At 35.8% G+C, this 17,388-nt stretch overlaps 1 protein-coding gene across 4 annotated transcripts in view; it reads left to right on the forward strand.

Moving 5' to 3' along the window:
* The window catches only part of PAN3 (poly(A) specific ribonuclease subunit PAN3), a 72,556-nt gene that overhangs the window by 42,094 nt on the left and 13,074 nt on the right, over positions 1–17,388 (forward strand). For 3 of the 4 annotated variants that reach the window (XM_032219375.1, XM_032219372.1, XM_032219373.1), the window contains 8 exons: positions 132–282; positions 3,835–4,082; positions 5,918–6,022; positions 8,699–8,756; positions 11,156–11,317; positions 11,636–11,752; positions 11,845–11,946; positions 16,741–16,906. In XM_032219375.1, coding sequence (XP_032075266.1) covers positions 132–282; positions 3,835–4,082; positions 5,918–6,022; positions 8,699–8,756; positions 11,156–11,317; positions 11,636–11,752; positions 11,845–11,946; positions 16,741–16,906 — 1,109 coding nt within the window. The remainder of the gene's footprint in view (positions 1–131; positions 283–3,834; positions 4,083–5,917; positions 6,023–8,698; positions 8,757–11,155; positions 11,318–11,635; positions 11,753–11,844; positions 11,947–16,740; positions 16,907–17,388) is intronic. The other variant, XM_032219374.1, reaches the window with a different exon arrangement.

Raw genomic sequence — 17,388 nt, forward strand, 5'->3', positions numbered from 1 at the left:
TAATTGTCTGCTGAAATGTGAAATATTAGATTTGGGGTTTTTAATTCCTGATTGTTTAGTAAACAATGATTTGTTTAGTAAACAAATATGTCTTCACGTTTAACATATAATATATCCTGATTTTTAAACAGACGCCAAATCCCACTGCAAGTGAGTTTATTCCTAAAGGAGGATCAAACTCCCGACTTGGTAATATGTCACACTCAAATATATCTGCCTTCTCTCAAGCCTTGTTCTCTCATCCTTCCATGGGAAATCCTGCAAATCCTGGGTTAGCTCCAGGTAAGTTTTAGAATAATTTCTTTACGTTTTAATTAAAATATAGCACAGGTAAGTTGCTAAGTAGTAGTAACTAATTTATCTTGTTGTACCTTAGGAATTGATTGACATAATAAATCTTGGCTATGCAAATTGTAACTTCATGTAGTTCTCTTTACAACCTTATACAAATTGCTTTGTTATAAGAGTAATTCTTAAAGGTTTCTTGTCATTATTTGGCATTAGTAAGTTACGAATTTTAATTTTTCTAGGCACTAAAAAGATAAGTTATTAATTTTTCCTAAAGTAGTGGCCAGGGGCACAAACCTGTAGAAAAGTGTAGCTGTGGTTGCAAAATAATACATGAACAAAACAATGAAAAGTCAGGATTCTGGGATGCTTGATTACAAAATCATTGACGTTCATGTTGTTTTGTTTTTGACAGTAAATGCTCATCACTGTTCCTGACTTTCATATTAAAGTTAGAATACCTTTAAAATAAAGTATACTCTAAAAAAATATCTAGCTCTATCAACTGTCCTTCCAAAGTTTTGTGGATTTTATAACTAAAAATGTAGGAGTTTTAAGAGAGAGAGAGAGAGAGGGAGGGAGGGGCTTTATTTTTTTTGGTCAGGGCATTTATGCTTCTAGACTTAAACACTTTTGAGTACAGAATCTATAGAATCTAATTTGCTGTCTTTTCTTTTGATAAGGTTGGACTTGGAATCACATGGAGCATGAGATCTACTAGGCTAAGACCTCTTGAAAGTAGATCTTGCTTAATAAGATTCCTGTGTAGTTGTTCTATGTAGATACCGTGTTTCCCCCAAAATACGACAGGGTCTTATTTTCTTTTTACTTACAAAATATGGCCTTGGGCTTATTATAGGGGAGGGCTTATTGTTTTGGGTTGCCGGGTGGCTGCTCCCTTGTGAACTGGCTCCCGAAGAGCCGGGCACAGCCTCAGGGGTGAAGCAGCCATGAGGTGACCAAGCTCATGAGCAACCGCCTGGCAAACCCCCTCTCCAACTGGGCAGAGCGCCATTCATTGACCTAGGGGGTATCCCTAAGGCGAGAAGCCACGTGGTGCTCTTCCTGCTCCCCAGCTCCCGCGGCTTGGCACATTAGGTCAGTACATGGAGCTCTGCCGGGCTGGAGAAGGGGTGTCTGTTCCGCCCCTGGCAGGTATGCCTCCTAGCCTCAACATGTTGAGGCCCAGCTCTCCTTGCAGCAGCCGCTGCCGCGCTCCGAGCATAACGTCTTCTCTGGTTCCAAACTCCCAAACTTGGCTGCCGAGTCTTCCAACAGCGGCCGCTCTAGGAGTGTGCTCTATGGTGGTGGGCTGGCTGCTGGAAGACTCTGTCCAGAAGACTCTCTTACAGAGTCTTCCAGGAGCCAGCCCACAACCATAGAGCACATTCCTAGAGCGGCTGCTGCTGGAAGACTCTGCAGCCGAGTTTGGGAGTTTGGAATTGGAGAAGATGTTATGCTCTGCTGCTGCAGGGAAAGCTGGGCAACTCCCACCTCCGGCCAGGCAGAACGCCACTCCCCAACCTAGCGGTATCCTGAAGGCGGCAAGCAATGTGAGCGCCTTTCTCCCCCCCGGCTCCTGCGGCTTGGTCCCTTCAGGATATCGCTATGTCAGTGAGCGTGCTCTGCCTGGCTGGAGGCAGGGAGGTTGTTCAGGGGGTTTATTTTCGGGGGTGGGCTTATATTTTTGCCCACGCGAAAAATGTGGCAAGGCTTTAGTTTCAGGACAGGTTGTATTTTCGGGCAAACACGGTATCTATACTGTAGATACATTCCATTTTTTTAAAGTTGGTTTCAGGGACTCAGCAGTATGCCAGCTGGGTGATTTTGAGCCAGCCATGCATTTTCAGTCCAACATCTCACAATAGGAAAATAGGAAGAGGATGGATGGATGGGTTTTTATTGTTGTGGAATTTGTTGTAAGCTGTCTGGAATCACTGCATAGTGGTCATATAAAGGTGTTTACTAAATAAGTATGATATTCATTTCTTTGAATTAATATAAAATAATAAAAGTTGGATAAAAAAATCTAGATACTGGATGAATAAATAAATGTTGGTACTTGGAAAGGCATTTATTTTAAAACAATATTCTTTAAAGGGATTAGTTTCAATGTTAGAGAGATCCAAGTTAAGGCAATACTAGACAATGGAAGCTTATAAATGGCCAGTCACTGTCTTTGAGTCCAATCTACATGCTGTTTAGGAATAAAACGGGAAGAAACAATACTGCGTGGGTGAGCCTGAAGAAATAGTGGAACGTAAATCTAACAAATAAGGAAAACTGTATCTTGATCTATATTCTAAAATTTCCTGCAGCTATGGGTATATAAAAATCACACAAATATATGACTTTTTAAATTACGTGGCTTGAGCAAGAAATATAATATGGAGAAATAAAATTAAACCTGAATCTTTTACATCGAGAAATTGTTCTGAAAATATAAAATTTCTCTGGAGGAAAATTATCATTTAAATCAAACTGAGGGATGAGAATTACATTCATTGTTGTGTGTAGCCTAGGGAATTTTAACTTATTTATTATTTATTTATGTAGTTGTACAATATAACAGGTATAAGTATAAACATGGACATGAGCACATGAAATGGGTACAAATAAATGGGGATAGTAGGACAGGGACGGTAGGAATGTTGGTGCGCTTATGCATACCCCCTTACAGACCTCTTAGGAATGGTGTGAGGTCCACAGTAGACAATTTAAGGTTGAAGCTATGGGGGTTTGAGGAAGTAACAACGGAGTCAGGTAGAGAATTCCAGGAACTCTTTTGCTGAAGTCATATTTTCTGCAATCGAGTTTGGAGCAGTTTACCTTGAGTTTGATTCTTCATTAATTCTTCAGGGTCAGAGATTTTTTTTTAATATCATAAATACTATGGTTAGAAACTGAATTTCATTCATGAAAATAATTGTTCTACCCAATTAGTTTTCCTTAAAAACAATGCCTATATTGAATACAAAATATCAGAGGCCAGTAAACTTGTGCTAGTTTTTATTTGTTTAACTTTGTCATATTTTCTACTCTTTCATATTTCCTATAATAAAGATATTTCATTTTCTTATGGATGATAACGCAAATGAGAAAACTTATTGATGACAGAATGATGCACTTCAGACATTGCTGGAATGTTCTGTTCTTCCTCCAGACTATATCAAATCTGGTTGTTGTCATTTTAGAGGAGATTTAATATGATATGGAGGGAGGAGAAAATAATTTTTTGGAGTTGTCTGCAATAGAATGTTCCTAAATTGGCGAGTTTTGCAAATCACTAGATTTATTATAAGGCTGAGGCATTGATTTCAACATGCAACCTTGAGGTTGTGTCAATCAACCTACATGATGTCTGTTAACAATTACATTTGAAGACTGAATATATGCTAAGGTTGGGAACATTTTCAAACATCTTTTTCCAAAGTTCTTTTTTTTCTGATCTGTAAGAGAATTTGTAATTTTTCAAGCTTTAGAGTTCATGCTGGAACATATTCCTGGTTTACCAGCAAGTCTTTTTCCCCTTTTTATTTGCACAAGGAATGTCACTGTCAGCAGGATCGTCACCCCTTCATTCTCCTAAAATCACCCCTCACACATCTCCTGCTCCTAGACGAAGAAGTCACACTCCGAACCCAGCAAATTATATGGTGCCTACTAGTGCCTCTACACCAGTTACTAATGCTGTCTCACAGCCCCCCACAACTGGCCAAGTGATTCAGAAAGAAACGGTGGGTGGAACAACCTATTTCTATACTGACACAACTCCAGCACCTCTAACTGGAATGGTAAGATTTAGCTTCAATTGTGAGGCTACTTGTCAGCAAAAAATTATTTACTGTTATTTTCAGTACTTAATTGCTATTAAATGTCTCTTCTTCATATTTAAATTATTTCTTCTTCATATTTTATAAAGGAGATATTACATGCACTCAGATATGATAAACTATGTTAACTTTGAGTTACCGTATTTTTGGAGTATAAGATGCACCTCCCCCCCCCAAAAAAGAGGATGGAAATTTGGGGGCGTCTTACACACTGAATGTAGCCCTACCCACCCCCACCAGAGGCCAAAAATGCAAGGCTTGGAGGCAGCAATTGTCTATGGCAATCTCTGCAGCCTGGAACAGCTGATTGGGTGTATCTCGGCAGTCCATTCACCTGCCAATCAGCTGTGCTGAATCAGGCTGCAATAAATGCTGAAGCTGACCTGGCTGGTCAGAGTTTGCAGCAGCAATCACATTCAGAAAGCACAGTAACTGATTCAGCAGGATTCAAAATAATAATAATAATATATAATACATTACCAAAAGCAGGTTTTCCAAGGTAGCAGTAAATACAAGGAAAACACAAGCAGTTTCACTTTCAGTTCTTGGCTAAGCTAGGCTCCTTCCTGTCGCCCTGCTCACACAGCAAATTTCAGATTCTAAATAGCCTTCATTGGGCGATTTAGTTGCTATGCCTATTCATTGGCTGACCTTGCTACCATGTGTCAGCTGAACACCATGGATGCTAGTAGGCAGAGGCATAATTTTCTTCTTATTTTTCTTCCCCAAAACTAAGGTGTGTCTTATACTCCTAACAATTCCATTGTTATCATGGTAAACAGTTGTGATAGCTTCCTCCCAAAGTAGCCTTTTATCTCTTTGCATAGGCTATAATTTTTGCACAGTTCTTATCCCCTAGAATAGATGGGAAGAAGCTATAGCTCAGTGGCAGAGCTCTGGTGGCAAGGGATAAGGTATCTTAGTGAAATTCTTAAGAGCTGTTGCCAATTGGAACAGATGTTAGTAGTTAGATGTCAACAAAGTGAATGTAAAGTATTTCTGTATTTTCATTAGAAATGCTCCCAAGTAAGTGGAATTTAATAGGGAGAGTAAGCTGTTTTTTAGACACAGGCCTACCTGATGCCTCAGGTTTGCCTAGGAGATACTACACATTTGCCTAGAAGACATTTGTTTTTTTAAGGCTAGCTTAGCTTCTTAAAGAATTTGATTTGTTCTCTGGAATGAGAGGATTTGTCCAAAATAGGATTTGAACAGCTGGTAACAACAAAATTTTATGAAATGTTAAGTGATTAATAAAGATCCTTATATGATAAAATTTGATGCTTAACTGAATTGGAAATAGAGAACCTTCAGTTATTAATCTCTTTGTCATAGATAAAAAACCTCTCTAGTAAGAGATTCATTTTACAATATAAAATGTTAAATACAAGCTAAAGTGGCACCAACCTTTTGATTAAATTACATTGCTGAATATGTGATATGCTGAATATTATTTTTTTTCAAAAAATTAATATTTTTCTAAGTAATAGAGAGAAAAAAAGTAAGCAAATATGTGAAATGTTAAATAAAAAAACAAGATTTGGAGTCTGAAATAGCCAAATTAATTTAGAGAAACTATGGTGAATGAATGGTAATAGTATGTTAGAATCCTTTATAGAATGGATGTTGCTAGAATTAGCTAGTCAGTACAGCATAAGTTCAAGCCTATAATAGACGGTATAGTATCAAAGAAGCTCTGTGTTATGGTGCTTCCTTGAATGTATTAAGACTGTTTTTAAATTCTATTGATCTTTCAACTTCTGAAAGTTATCTATTTCCTAACTGGCTTTCAATAGGTATTCCCAAATTATCACATTTACCCTCCAACTGCACCTCACGTTGCTTATATGCAACCAAAAGCTAATGCACCTTCCTTCTTCATGGCTGATGAACTCAGACAGGTAAACTCTTTTTAAAATATAAAAATGAAATAATCAATTTTATTCCTAAATGTTTGCACAATGTTTCCTTTAAATTTTTGTAAAAAGCTGTATTCAGTACATTGTAAAACTAGGTACTGCATTGCAGGAAGTGTAGTATATGCATAAGTACACTCTATTTGAATTGGAAGTGCTATATGAGAACTAATAGCAGCATTGCATATTTATTTAACCTTAATAGTGGGATTTGGCAAGGTTTCATATTCATATTTTTAGTCCTTTTGATGGTAAACTTCATAATGAGAAAGGCTATGAGTATGAGAAATGTAAGCATCCTGTGAAAAGATTAGTCAAGATTTAAAGGTTTGGATTTTTCAGATGAAATTGCACTTCTGGAAAAAACCTGGAAATGTTCATAGGACATGATCGCCAGTTTGAAAATAGATGTTGGTAAAAAGCCTCTTGAAGGTCCCTGAAGCCTCTGGAGGGCTTAAACCGAGCCTACGAGCAAACGGAAGTGACTTCCAGTTTGCTTGTAGGGTTGTTTTTAGTTCTCCGGAGGCCTCAGGGAAGCCTCCTGAAGGTCCCTGAAGCCTCCAGAGGGCTTAAACTGACCCTATAAGCAAACCGGAAGTCTGTTCCTGAACTTCCGGTTTGCCCATAGGGTCGTTTTTTTGCGCTATGGATAAAGCCTCTGGAGCCTGGAGAGGGCGAGAAATTGCTTTAAAAAAGGCTGAACTCAGCTGGCCAGCACACACATGCTCGCTGGCCAGCTGTCAGGGCAACGCCTCTCGTCCCTTGACAAATGGCTCCGTGTGTCACCTGTGGCACACGTGCCATAGGTTCATCATCCCGGACCTAGAGGGAGGAAGAAAAGAGACTGACCCATTAAAATTTGCCAAAAAAATTATTTAAAGAAAACCTGATAAACATTAGACTCACGTGCAAAAAACCCAAAACATATAGGATTGTAGTGTCAGTCATCAATTCTCAAACAATGAGTACTCATTGAGAGTCACTTAAATATAAAAATTTTATAAATTTTATAAATACATAAAATACAGACAGTCCTTGTACCAAAATTGGGCCCAAAACTTATGTTGCTACGCAAGACATTTGTTAAGTCCGTTTTGCCCCATTTTACGACCTTTTTTGCCACAGTTGTTAAGTGAAACACTGCAGTTTGTTAAGTTAGTAATACAGTTGTTAATTGAATCTGGCTTCCCATTGACTTTGCTTGTCAGAAGATCAAGAAGATGATTTAAATGACCCTTGGGACATTGCAACCATCATAAATGTGAACCAATTTCATTTTTGAAATTGTGCCCAAATTTTGTTCCCATGATCATGGGGATGCTGCAATGGCCATAAAAATGGTCATGAGTCACTTTTTCAGTACCATTTTAACTTAGAACAATCACCAAACAAATGGTTGTAAATCAAGGACTACATGTATTTGTAAATGTTTTAATCTGTAGTATCTTTGTATGGTTACCAATATATTTGACAAAGTAACTGTACATATATGACTATAGTACCACCACTGTCAAATTAAGCAGTGCTTATCTCTGCTTGTATGAAGAATCTTTTAGTCTACATTCAATTCACAGGACAATATTTGTATTAACTGTATAATATAATATAATACTGTATAATACTGTAGAAAAGAAACTGATCATGCCTCAAAGTTGTGGATAATGTGTAAGGAAAGCAAACCACAACTATACTAGAAAGTTTGACCATCTAGTTGTTAGGAAGACAAAATAGAAAATTATTCCTGTATTGTCAAAGCTTTTGGAATATTATATTTAATACATATAATCTTATAATACATAGATGTTGATAAATATTTTTTTGCTAGGAAGAATTAAAAAAAAAACCATTTATTTGTAAGGCTGTGGAACGGCATGTCTTTCTAGAATCTATAGTTGTGATGATCTCCCAGGCTTAAATAGTTGCATATGATTTGAAGCACTTTTTTGCTTTTGAATCAGAAACCATGTAATAGTTATTTGAGATTATTTGAGTGTACTAAATATATATAATCCAATAATAAAAATAGGTATTATATACATATATATGTAAATACCTGAAAAATTGCTAACATGCTTTTTATTTATAAAAATGAAGTAATAGCTTCATTTCTTCTCCAAAATCTTATTCCCTTACATAGATGCAAACATTTTCTTATGATGATTTGGACTGAATTAAATAGAGGAGTGGTCTAATACCCATGCTGTGTTTAAATGTGAATCTGCAGCATTGAGAAAAGAAAACTAAAACAATTGCCAGAGAATAGTGAGAGAACACACTATAAAAATGCTAGGACAAAAATGCTACTATTAAGGGGTAATGTAAAAAAATCTAGGATGGAAGACCTTTTTAATTGTAAGAATTACTTGCTTTAATTGTAAGACATACTTGCTGAAGAACAGTCTTGAATTTTCTTGATAGGATTAGGTAGTCAGTTCTTAAACCAGAAGAATTAATTGGCTATTGGATATATCAACAATCATATTCAAAAGTTCATAGATCTTAAAGAAGTTTACTTTAGGTAAGCTTTACATTTTTGTAAAGCAGTCAGATCAGATAAAACAGAAAAATACATCAGTTTATTTTTATAGTTTACCACAACTCCATTTAAAAAAACAACATAAATTTTATACTTTGTAAGAGTATAAAATGTTTCACTTATAGGAGCTGATCAACAGACACTTAATTACAATGGCTCAGATAGATCAAGCAGACATGCCTGGTAAGTAATTAAAGATCCTGAATTTTAAGTTGGGTTGGTGAAGTGTATTTATGCTTGCTTTCAGCTTCATAACTCTACTAAATTACACACGCATGTACACATACATATACATACACTATAAATTGTATAATTCTATATTACATTTGTGTGTGCAGGTATGGACTTACAAACACCCAAACACACACACACACAAACACACACCCATTCACAACCACCATACATTTATTAAAGATACATGAAATCTAAGTTAACCTAAACCCATTTGTCTTGTTATTTCCATGTGCTTGCAGAGTCTGCTTGTTAATATAACCAATTGCTGTATTGTGTATAATCAGGCTGGCTTAGTATATGAGGTTCTCTCTCTATTGAAACTTAATGTAGTTACATGTATTTCTTCATCGTATTTTCTTTTTTCCCACAGATCCAAATTTGCGTTTACTTTCAGCCTAAATTTTAATACAAATGTTTGGTTTTACTTATGAATTAAAAACCATCCCACCTTATTCATAATATTTCTTTAATATTAATAGCCATAGGAAGGGTTTCAAATTGGAGATGTGGGTACTTTTCTATGTGCATCTGGCTTCCAAGCCTACACAGCAAGTGCAATATATTGATGTGTATAAGTGTTAACACAAATGGCATGTTCTTGTGGAAGAATATGCCTTTATATCTTCTGTTTATTGCTTTTGGTTTAGAGTAGATCAATTGTAGGATGGTACTCAAAACATCAAGATAACTTTCTATTAATTAAACTTGGTGTACTATTTTCAGCATGAAAAGTTATCTTGAATGGAAAATAAATCGTTTCAGCTTTAAGCGTAATTTTTATTTATAACTTCTTTGTTTGAGTCTGGCCATCTCCACATGTGCAGTAAAGTTTTGGATTGTTCCTTTTCTCAGACAAATCTTAAAAGTGATGTTGAATAGAATAGGAGACCAGTTTTCTGAAGTAAAATAGCAAAAAATGTCAGTTCAAATGAATCAAAAGAAGCTTTCTGGATTGTAGTTTTATGGAAATAAAAATCAGCAAATATATGACATACAGAATTGACCTGTTTTACTATAGCAAATAGATCAGTAATTGATTAGGCTTGTACAGCAGTTGGATTTCTTCAGGTATTAGCTGGAGCTGTGGTAAAGGAAGTTAATTATTAAATGATGGGAATAGATGAGTCCAGAATCTTAATTAAAAAATGCCTGCTTATCATGGAAGTACTAGTACTAGTATCCTATTCTACTACCTAGTAGTACTAGTACCCTACTCTACTACTACTAGTACACGTACCCTACTCTACTACCTACTAGTACTCTACTACTTAATGGAATAATCTAACAAAAAAGCAAGGATGACAATCTTTTCTTAATGATATTTAACCCTTTAGGGACAGAGCTGCAATGATGTAGATACAGTATATGGAGTAGGTATTGAGGGGACCTCATGAGTCTGGGATATGCCTTTTTTGGAGCATAAACTATAGCTTGTTTGTCTTCCACCTTAAAAGTAAAAACCTGATATCATTGACAGAGTTGGCACCAAAGTCACAGGTTGTGCATTTCTTTGTTAAAAAGTTCCATTTTTGCATACAGATGTGTTAACTGCTTGCTTTAAATTCTTGTGAAATGCAGAAAATGCTTCAAATCATGCAAATACAGGGACGGTAGAGTCATGTGGCTGCTTTTTTTATTTTATTTAAAGAACAGGGTAGCACAGCTGCTATTATCCAGAAAGGGATGGGGGAATGGAGTAAGGCAACCATGTTCCATAGTAACATATTTGTGAGGCTTTATACTGTTCTGATTAAATACATTAATGTTCTGCAAGTCATTAATTTGACTGGTTCAAAGTTGGCTCAGTCTTCCATCCTTTCGAGATTGGTAAAATGAGGACCCAAATTGTTGGGGGCAATAGGCTGACACTATCAATGGCTTAGAAAGGCTGTGAAGCACTGTGAAGAGGTGCATAAGTCTGAATGGTATTTCTATTGCTATTAAGCAAGGTTAACTTAATCTTATTTTAAGCTTTCACAAATATTTTCTCCTAAAATTTTATTTTCTACAACACTGATGATTTTTGGCTATTTGTCTTAAAACGTTCCCCTTATGATTAACAATGGTCACATATATCTTTTTCTGCCTTTATTTAAAAAATAAAGGCAAAATAGTATTTGCAGTAGGATGCTTGTTCTTTAATATTTGACTTCTATCTGTCCTAAGGCAAATGTCTTGATTACAAACCAAGTGTGTATGATTTGCATCAGACTGTCATTTTAAATTTCTAACTTTGCTACAATCCTCTAAAAAAGTGTGTGCCTCTAATTGATCTTCTCTGTGCCTGTAATAACTGTTTTCTTAATAATTTTTAGTCGTGTCTAATGTATTTCTGTAAACTGGTTTAGCTGTCCCAACAGAAGTTGACAGCTACCACAGCCTTTTCCCTTTAGAACCACTGCCACCACCCAATCGGATACAGAAAACAAGCAACTTTGGGTACATAACATCATGCTACAAAGCTGTAAATAGCAAAGATGATCTGCCATATTGCCTTCGGAGGATACATGGTGAGGGAAATCCTAAGTTGTCATCTTTTAAAATTTCAATGGTACAGATAATTAAACCTAAAGCATTTGTGCACTTTTTTGTATAAATCACAAATTGGATATCAAATTGAATCATTCCTTTAAAAAATTCCTTTGAAATAAGGAATACAAATTTGGCCCTAATGATGATCCATAGAATAGGATATTTAAAAAAATAAATATGTTTTGTTTTGGTGTGTCTGTTGGTGGCAGCTCAGATTTTGGAATAGATGTGAGCTTTCCATTGGACGTTAATGAGTGCTTGGAATGTGAAAGGGGTTCTATTTCTTCTTTCCTCAGGTTTTCGTCTTGTTAATACAAAGTGCATGGTATTAGTTGACATGTGGAAAAAAATCCAGCATTCAAATATCATAACATTGCGAGAAGTATTCACCACTAAAGCATTTGGAGAGCATTGTAAGTTTTTCAATTCAAGGTGTTGTCCAATTATATCAAAAGAGCATGTCTCAGATGCCTATTAACTCTCACCTTGGTCTCTCTTTGAAAAGCTCTTGTGTTTGCATACGATTTCCATGCTGGAGGAGAGACAATGATGAGCAGACATTTCAATGATCCCAGTGCTGATGGCTACTTCACAAAACGGAAGTGGGGTAAGGCAAATACATATATATTGCAGTACAAAAATATTATAACATTGATATTGGGGTTTCATTGTACATTCACACACACACACACACACACACACACACACACGCACGCACGCATATGTATGCACTTACATATTTTAAAATATCAGGAATACAGAACTGTTTGGTATTGATCCATTTGTTGCTTTAAAGCATATTGTCAGTTCTCTTAAAAAATGGCTTCAGTAAAAGAAAGTTTGTTCCATCACAAAATGTCTCCTGTAATAGATGCAGCAAGTTATAACTTGTGGTAACTTCTTCAAAACTTCTTCATTAAGTTATAGACATAGCATGTAATCTTTCTGTCCCTTCTCTAAATCCAGATGGGTGATCAATACATTTTATAAGTAAATAAATTTTATAAGCAAACCAACATTGGAGTAACTAGGGGGGGAAAGGTCTAAATGCTTTCTGAAGACTCCAAGATGCTCTTTAGCTTCTCAGATTATTGTCTGAACAGAGCATTCTTCTAAACAAGAATTGCAACCACAGTAATTTCCCATGTTTATTTTATAATGTACATGGAAGGCCCACAATACTTCTTGGAAATAAATATTATGCAAGAAACTAGTGCCTCACTTTACAACCTGCCATAGCCTCATTTTATTTTTTAATTTAAAAGTATAAAAATCTATAAGAGATCTTATAAATACCAAAGAATATGTTCCTATTCCTGTTCTATCAAATTGGTGCCAATTTGATAGAACTTTTAATAGTAGAATACAACTTTTTAAAAGATAGAGGAATATTTGTGGAACTAAAGGAGAAAATTATTACCTGATGATGCGGGAAGAAAAATCATTTGTTTAAGTGCTTCAGTTTATACTTTGCAGTTTTAGGGTGTATTTATTTATAAATTTAAGAGGAGTCTCTTGATATAATGCATTCTGTCCTCAGTGAACTAATAATTTAAGAAACTTTTTTGTTAATTTGGCCTTGGCAGTTGAAAGTACAGAACTGTGGTTACATAGCTGTTTTCACATTTTAAATTCTGCTGTCATACTGTGGTCAGTCTTTTTTTATTTTGCCATGTCACTTTCTAACACATTTCAGAATTTTATGGTTGAGGATGTGGTGTAAAGTGTTTTTTTTTTTTACTCAAGACATGTCACATTGAATTTATTTCTGAACTGAACACCTGTGAGCTATTGGATTACTTTCTAGCTGATCAGTAAGCAAGTTCCAATTTATCCCATTCTGCCTGAAAACTGTGCTTGGGTTGAACCTAAATCAAACTTGTAGTGGTCTTTTTAAACAAAAGACAATTTGACACATTTACATGAAAAGGCTTGACTTAATTAAGTGCATTGAAGCATTAAAAATGTTCTTAAACTGATTATAGTTCCTAGTCTCATATTTGAACCCATCATGCAGTTTTCTTGATATAATATAAATATGATTTACCAACAACTATTTTTTCACCTGACTTTTTCCTCTAGCTTACTGCTCGGAAGGTATTACATCTTGCTTCCAAATAAATAATTTGTTTTCTTACCTGAAATTGCTTACTATTGAAGCTAGAGTGGAGAAATGTTTTAAATTAAAATCATTTATCAAAATATAAACACTTTATCCCCCCCTCCAAATTTATCCTGCTTGTGTTTTATTATATTAACCAAATACAATAACACCATATAGTATAAAGCACAACATGCATACATTTTGATGCAAAATCATGAAAATAAAACCAAACACAACTAACAATACTGTCTTTCCTCAGCAACATAATCAGCAGTCACATACTATGAACTTCCCTTGAACGTGTCAGCCCTTATTGGTTAGTGCAGGAAGTTGCACGCATTTCACAAAGCAAGCCCCTATCTCTAGGTTGAAGCAAATAAAACATTAATTATTTTAAAACATTAAACATTTTATTAAATAGTTCGGGGGTCAGCAACCCGTGGCTCTGGAGCCACATGTGGCTCTTTCATCCTCTACTGTGGCTCCCTGTCGCTCCTTTCCTTTGAGAGGAGCTTTCAGCTGTGGTGGGGGAGGGAAGCAGGACGCGCCAGTAGGAGAGTTTATAGCAAGGAGTGGGTTTTCTGGCTAGCTCTACAATTGATAGGCTTTTAGTTAGAACAGGTAAAGGAAAAAAGATGCCACACTAGGAAGAGACTCTATGGTCGGGAAACCAGACTTCTGGTCGGCTTCTGGTCGGCTCCAGAATTGAAAGGGGGCTTCCAGTTAGGACCTTTGTGACTCTTTGAGTATTTAGGATTGCCGACCCCTGAACTAGCTTATGTACTTTTGATTTCACTATACAAATTATGTTTGATATTGCCTGAGTGCAATGCAGATTAAGGAAAGCAAGCATTCCCTCATTTGTACAAAAAAAAAACTTTTAAAAAAATTGCTAGTATTTTATATTTTGACATAAAACTCAAGTTCCTTATTGAGGAAATGCTGCTTCTGAATCTATCTTGGATGTGTACATGAACATTCCAAAATACTTTTGAGTTTGAGCTAAAAAAATTCTGAAAGAAAAAAGTTGTCAGAGAAGATTCTATTAGTTTGCAGCACAAGCAACATTTACACCAAATATAAATTGCTTTGAAAAGTGGGGGATGGAATGTCAGAAGATTTAATTATAAAAACTTACCTTTTAATAGAATAATGTTAGAAGTTATTTTGAGAACAGGCATGATAATTAAGTCTTTGAATTGCAACTGACATCATTTGGAGTTTTTGATATTTTTGATGTCATTTTGATGTCTGATATTTCATGATGCAAAATATCTTAACCATCAGGTTTTTTTAAAAAAAAAAATATTGTAATGTATTTCAAACACTTTGAAAAAAGTGAAAAACTTGAATTAACGGTGGTGCAGAGGTTAGAATGCAGTACTGCAGGCGACTTCTGCTGATTGCCGGCTGCCTGCAATTTGGCAGTTCGAATCTCACCAGGTCAAGGTTGACTCAGCTTTCCATTCTTCCAAGGTGGGTAAAATGAGGACCCAAATTGTTGCGGACAATATGCTGACTCTGTAAACCTCTTAGAGAGGGCTGTAAATCGCTATATAAGTCTAAGTGCAATTGCTATCGTATCAACCCTTTCAGGATAAGCAACATTATGCAAACTATAGAAAAGGAATAAGAAATAAAATAAAATGAAAGCAATAGACAAAATAAAATATAGCTAAATTGAGTTTACACTAGTGCCATTTAGTGTATCTGTTTATACTGTTTGATTATTACAAAATATTTTTCCTGCATATTCATGAACCATGTCATACATTGCCTTTAGATTTTTCAAGTGCTAAGTCTCCATTTTGGAATATCATGAATCCCATCTAGATATGATTTTTTCAATCTTCCCTTTTAAAAAAAATATTTCAGTCTTCCTTGTTTTGTTGGTCAGCTATAATTCTTTATATGATCGATCAATCAACTTTGGTGAACGACTTTTGTACTTATTACTTATTCAGCACTCATTGATTCTTCGTCCTATTTGCTACTTATTTTACTGCACATGGTTTTTAAATGTTCCATTCCTATTGTATTTATCATTTTAGTTTATCCCTAATTGTTATTTCCATAAGATAAAGAGGGCAAAATAAAAATAATAATAGTTCAAATAAATTAATTTAAACCACGAGACAAATATTCTAAAAAGAAAAATATGCAACATTCCAAATACATTCAAGTCATATATTTAATGGATTTGGAAATTTTGGGATGTATTTTTTTCTTATACAAGCCTTGTAATTAGTGTTGATTAATTTGGAGTCTATTTTTTTTATGGAAAAGCAGAACAAAAGCATAGCTTGTCCCAATAATGTCATTTGCCATAGTGTTTTATTTGTATGCGTAGCATGCTTTGTTTCATCAGTATATATGTCTTTGCTGCTTTCTTCAACTTAAGAATTACACTTTAAAAATCCTTATAATTCATGGGCCTCTTTCATAAAGTAAACAAAAGTAGTTTTTGGTAAATCTATAAAGAGGATATAATGGTAATAATTCTCCCAAGTAGTAACTTTTTCAGCAGTTGATATTTTTCTGTATACCGAGTCTAAACAAGTATGCCTGTTTAGCAACATTGCTAAACACTGTTGCTAAAACAAGCCACGTAGCTTTTCTCAGCCTGGCAGCCCCCAGATATGTTTTCCAGAACTCTCTGTCCCAACATCTCTAGAAGGTATTGGATTGTGAAAAGCTGCAACAACATACCCAAAAGGCCTGATTCACATGTCTCATAACAGAATAGTTCATTCAGTACAACCTTTAAGGAACATCAGTGTATTTGTACTCAAGGGTCACACTAAATGTTACGTGGCATGTCAGAACTACAGGAAGGTAGGAAGGTAGGAAGGTAGGAAGTAACAGCGTCCAAACTGGACCTGATTTTAAGTTGGGGGACGCTTTCGGCTTTTTGGCTTTAATGGAGGAATGAGTACCATACATTTCAGCAAGCTTAGAGGCCAAGTCTTAAAGGTGCTTTTTCAAGAGGCAACTGGACTTTGTGGTTTTTCTTTGAAGGTGTTTCACTTCTCATCCAAGAAGCTGAAGAAAAAGCAATGTCTTTGAAGTTGCCTCTTGAAAAAGCATCTTTAGGACAACTATGACCCGGATAACTGAGAATCTCCATAGACACTTAGAGACACGGTTCTCAACACTGAAAAAGCCTTCCTAGGCCCTTCTTAAAGGCAAAATTTGGGCCTGGCCTAAAAGTTTTAGTTTTACTATGAGCTAAAAACGGCCACATGCAGTATAAATCTGCAAATATAAAGTTCATTTATATTCCCAATTCTGCCATAGGTCAGCATGATGGACCTCTGCCCCGACAACATGCAGGGTTACTGCCCGAGTCCCTGATTTGGGCCTATATTGTGCAGCTTAGCTCGGCATTGCGGACTATTCATACAGCAGGATTGGCCTGTCGAGTAATGGATCCCACAAAGATTCTGGTGACAGGCAAAACAAGGTAAGACATTTTCCTGATATATTACTAGATCTCTACCACCTGCTTTGCTACCTAAAAGCTTGCCTTTTGCATCCATTCTGCTAAGAATCATATAGTCCTTCATATTCATCCTAATTAATAGGACATAGGGCTGAGATAATTTATATCTAATTATAACAGAATTTGATACAAGTAGTGATTGACTTACGACAGTTCATTTAGTGACTGTTCAAAGTTACAGTGGCACTGAAAAAAGTGACATGACCATTTTTCACAGCTGTGACCATTGCAGCATTCCCCATAGTCATGTGATCAAAATTCAGATGCTTGGCAACTGACTCTCATTTATGGCAGCGGCTGTGTCCAGGGTCATGTGATCACCTTTTGCGACCTTTTGACAAGCAAAGTCAATGCAGAGCCCCAAGTCCGTTAACAACTGTGTTACTAACTTAACAACTGCAGTTACTCACTTAACAACCGTGGCAGGAAAAGTTAAGCATTCT

Source organism: Thamnophis elegans, chromosome 6, assembly GCF_009769535.1.
Source record: "Thamnophis elegans isolate rThaEle1 chromosome 6, rThaEle1.pri, whole genome shotgun sequence".
Taxonomy (NCBI): domain Eukaryota; kingdom Metazoa; phylum Chordata; class Lepidosauria; order Squamata; family Colubridae; genus Thamnophis; species Thamnophis elegans.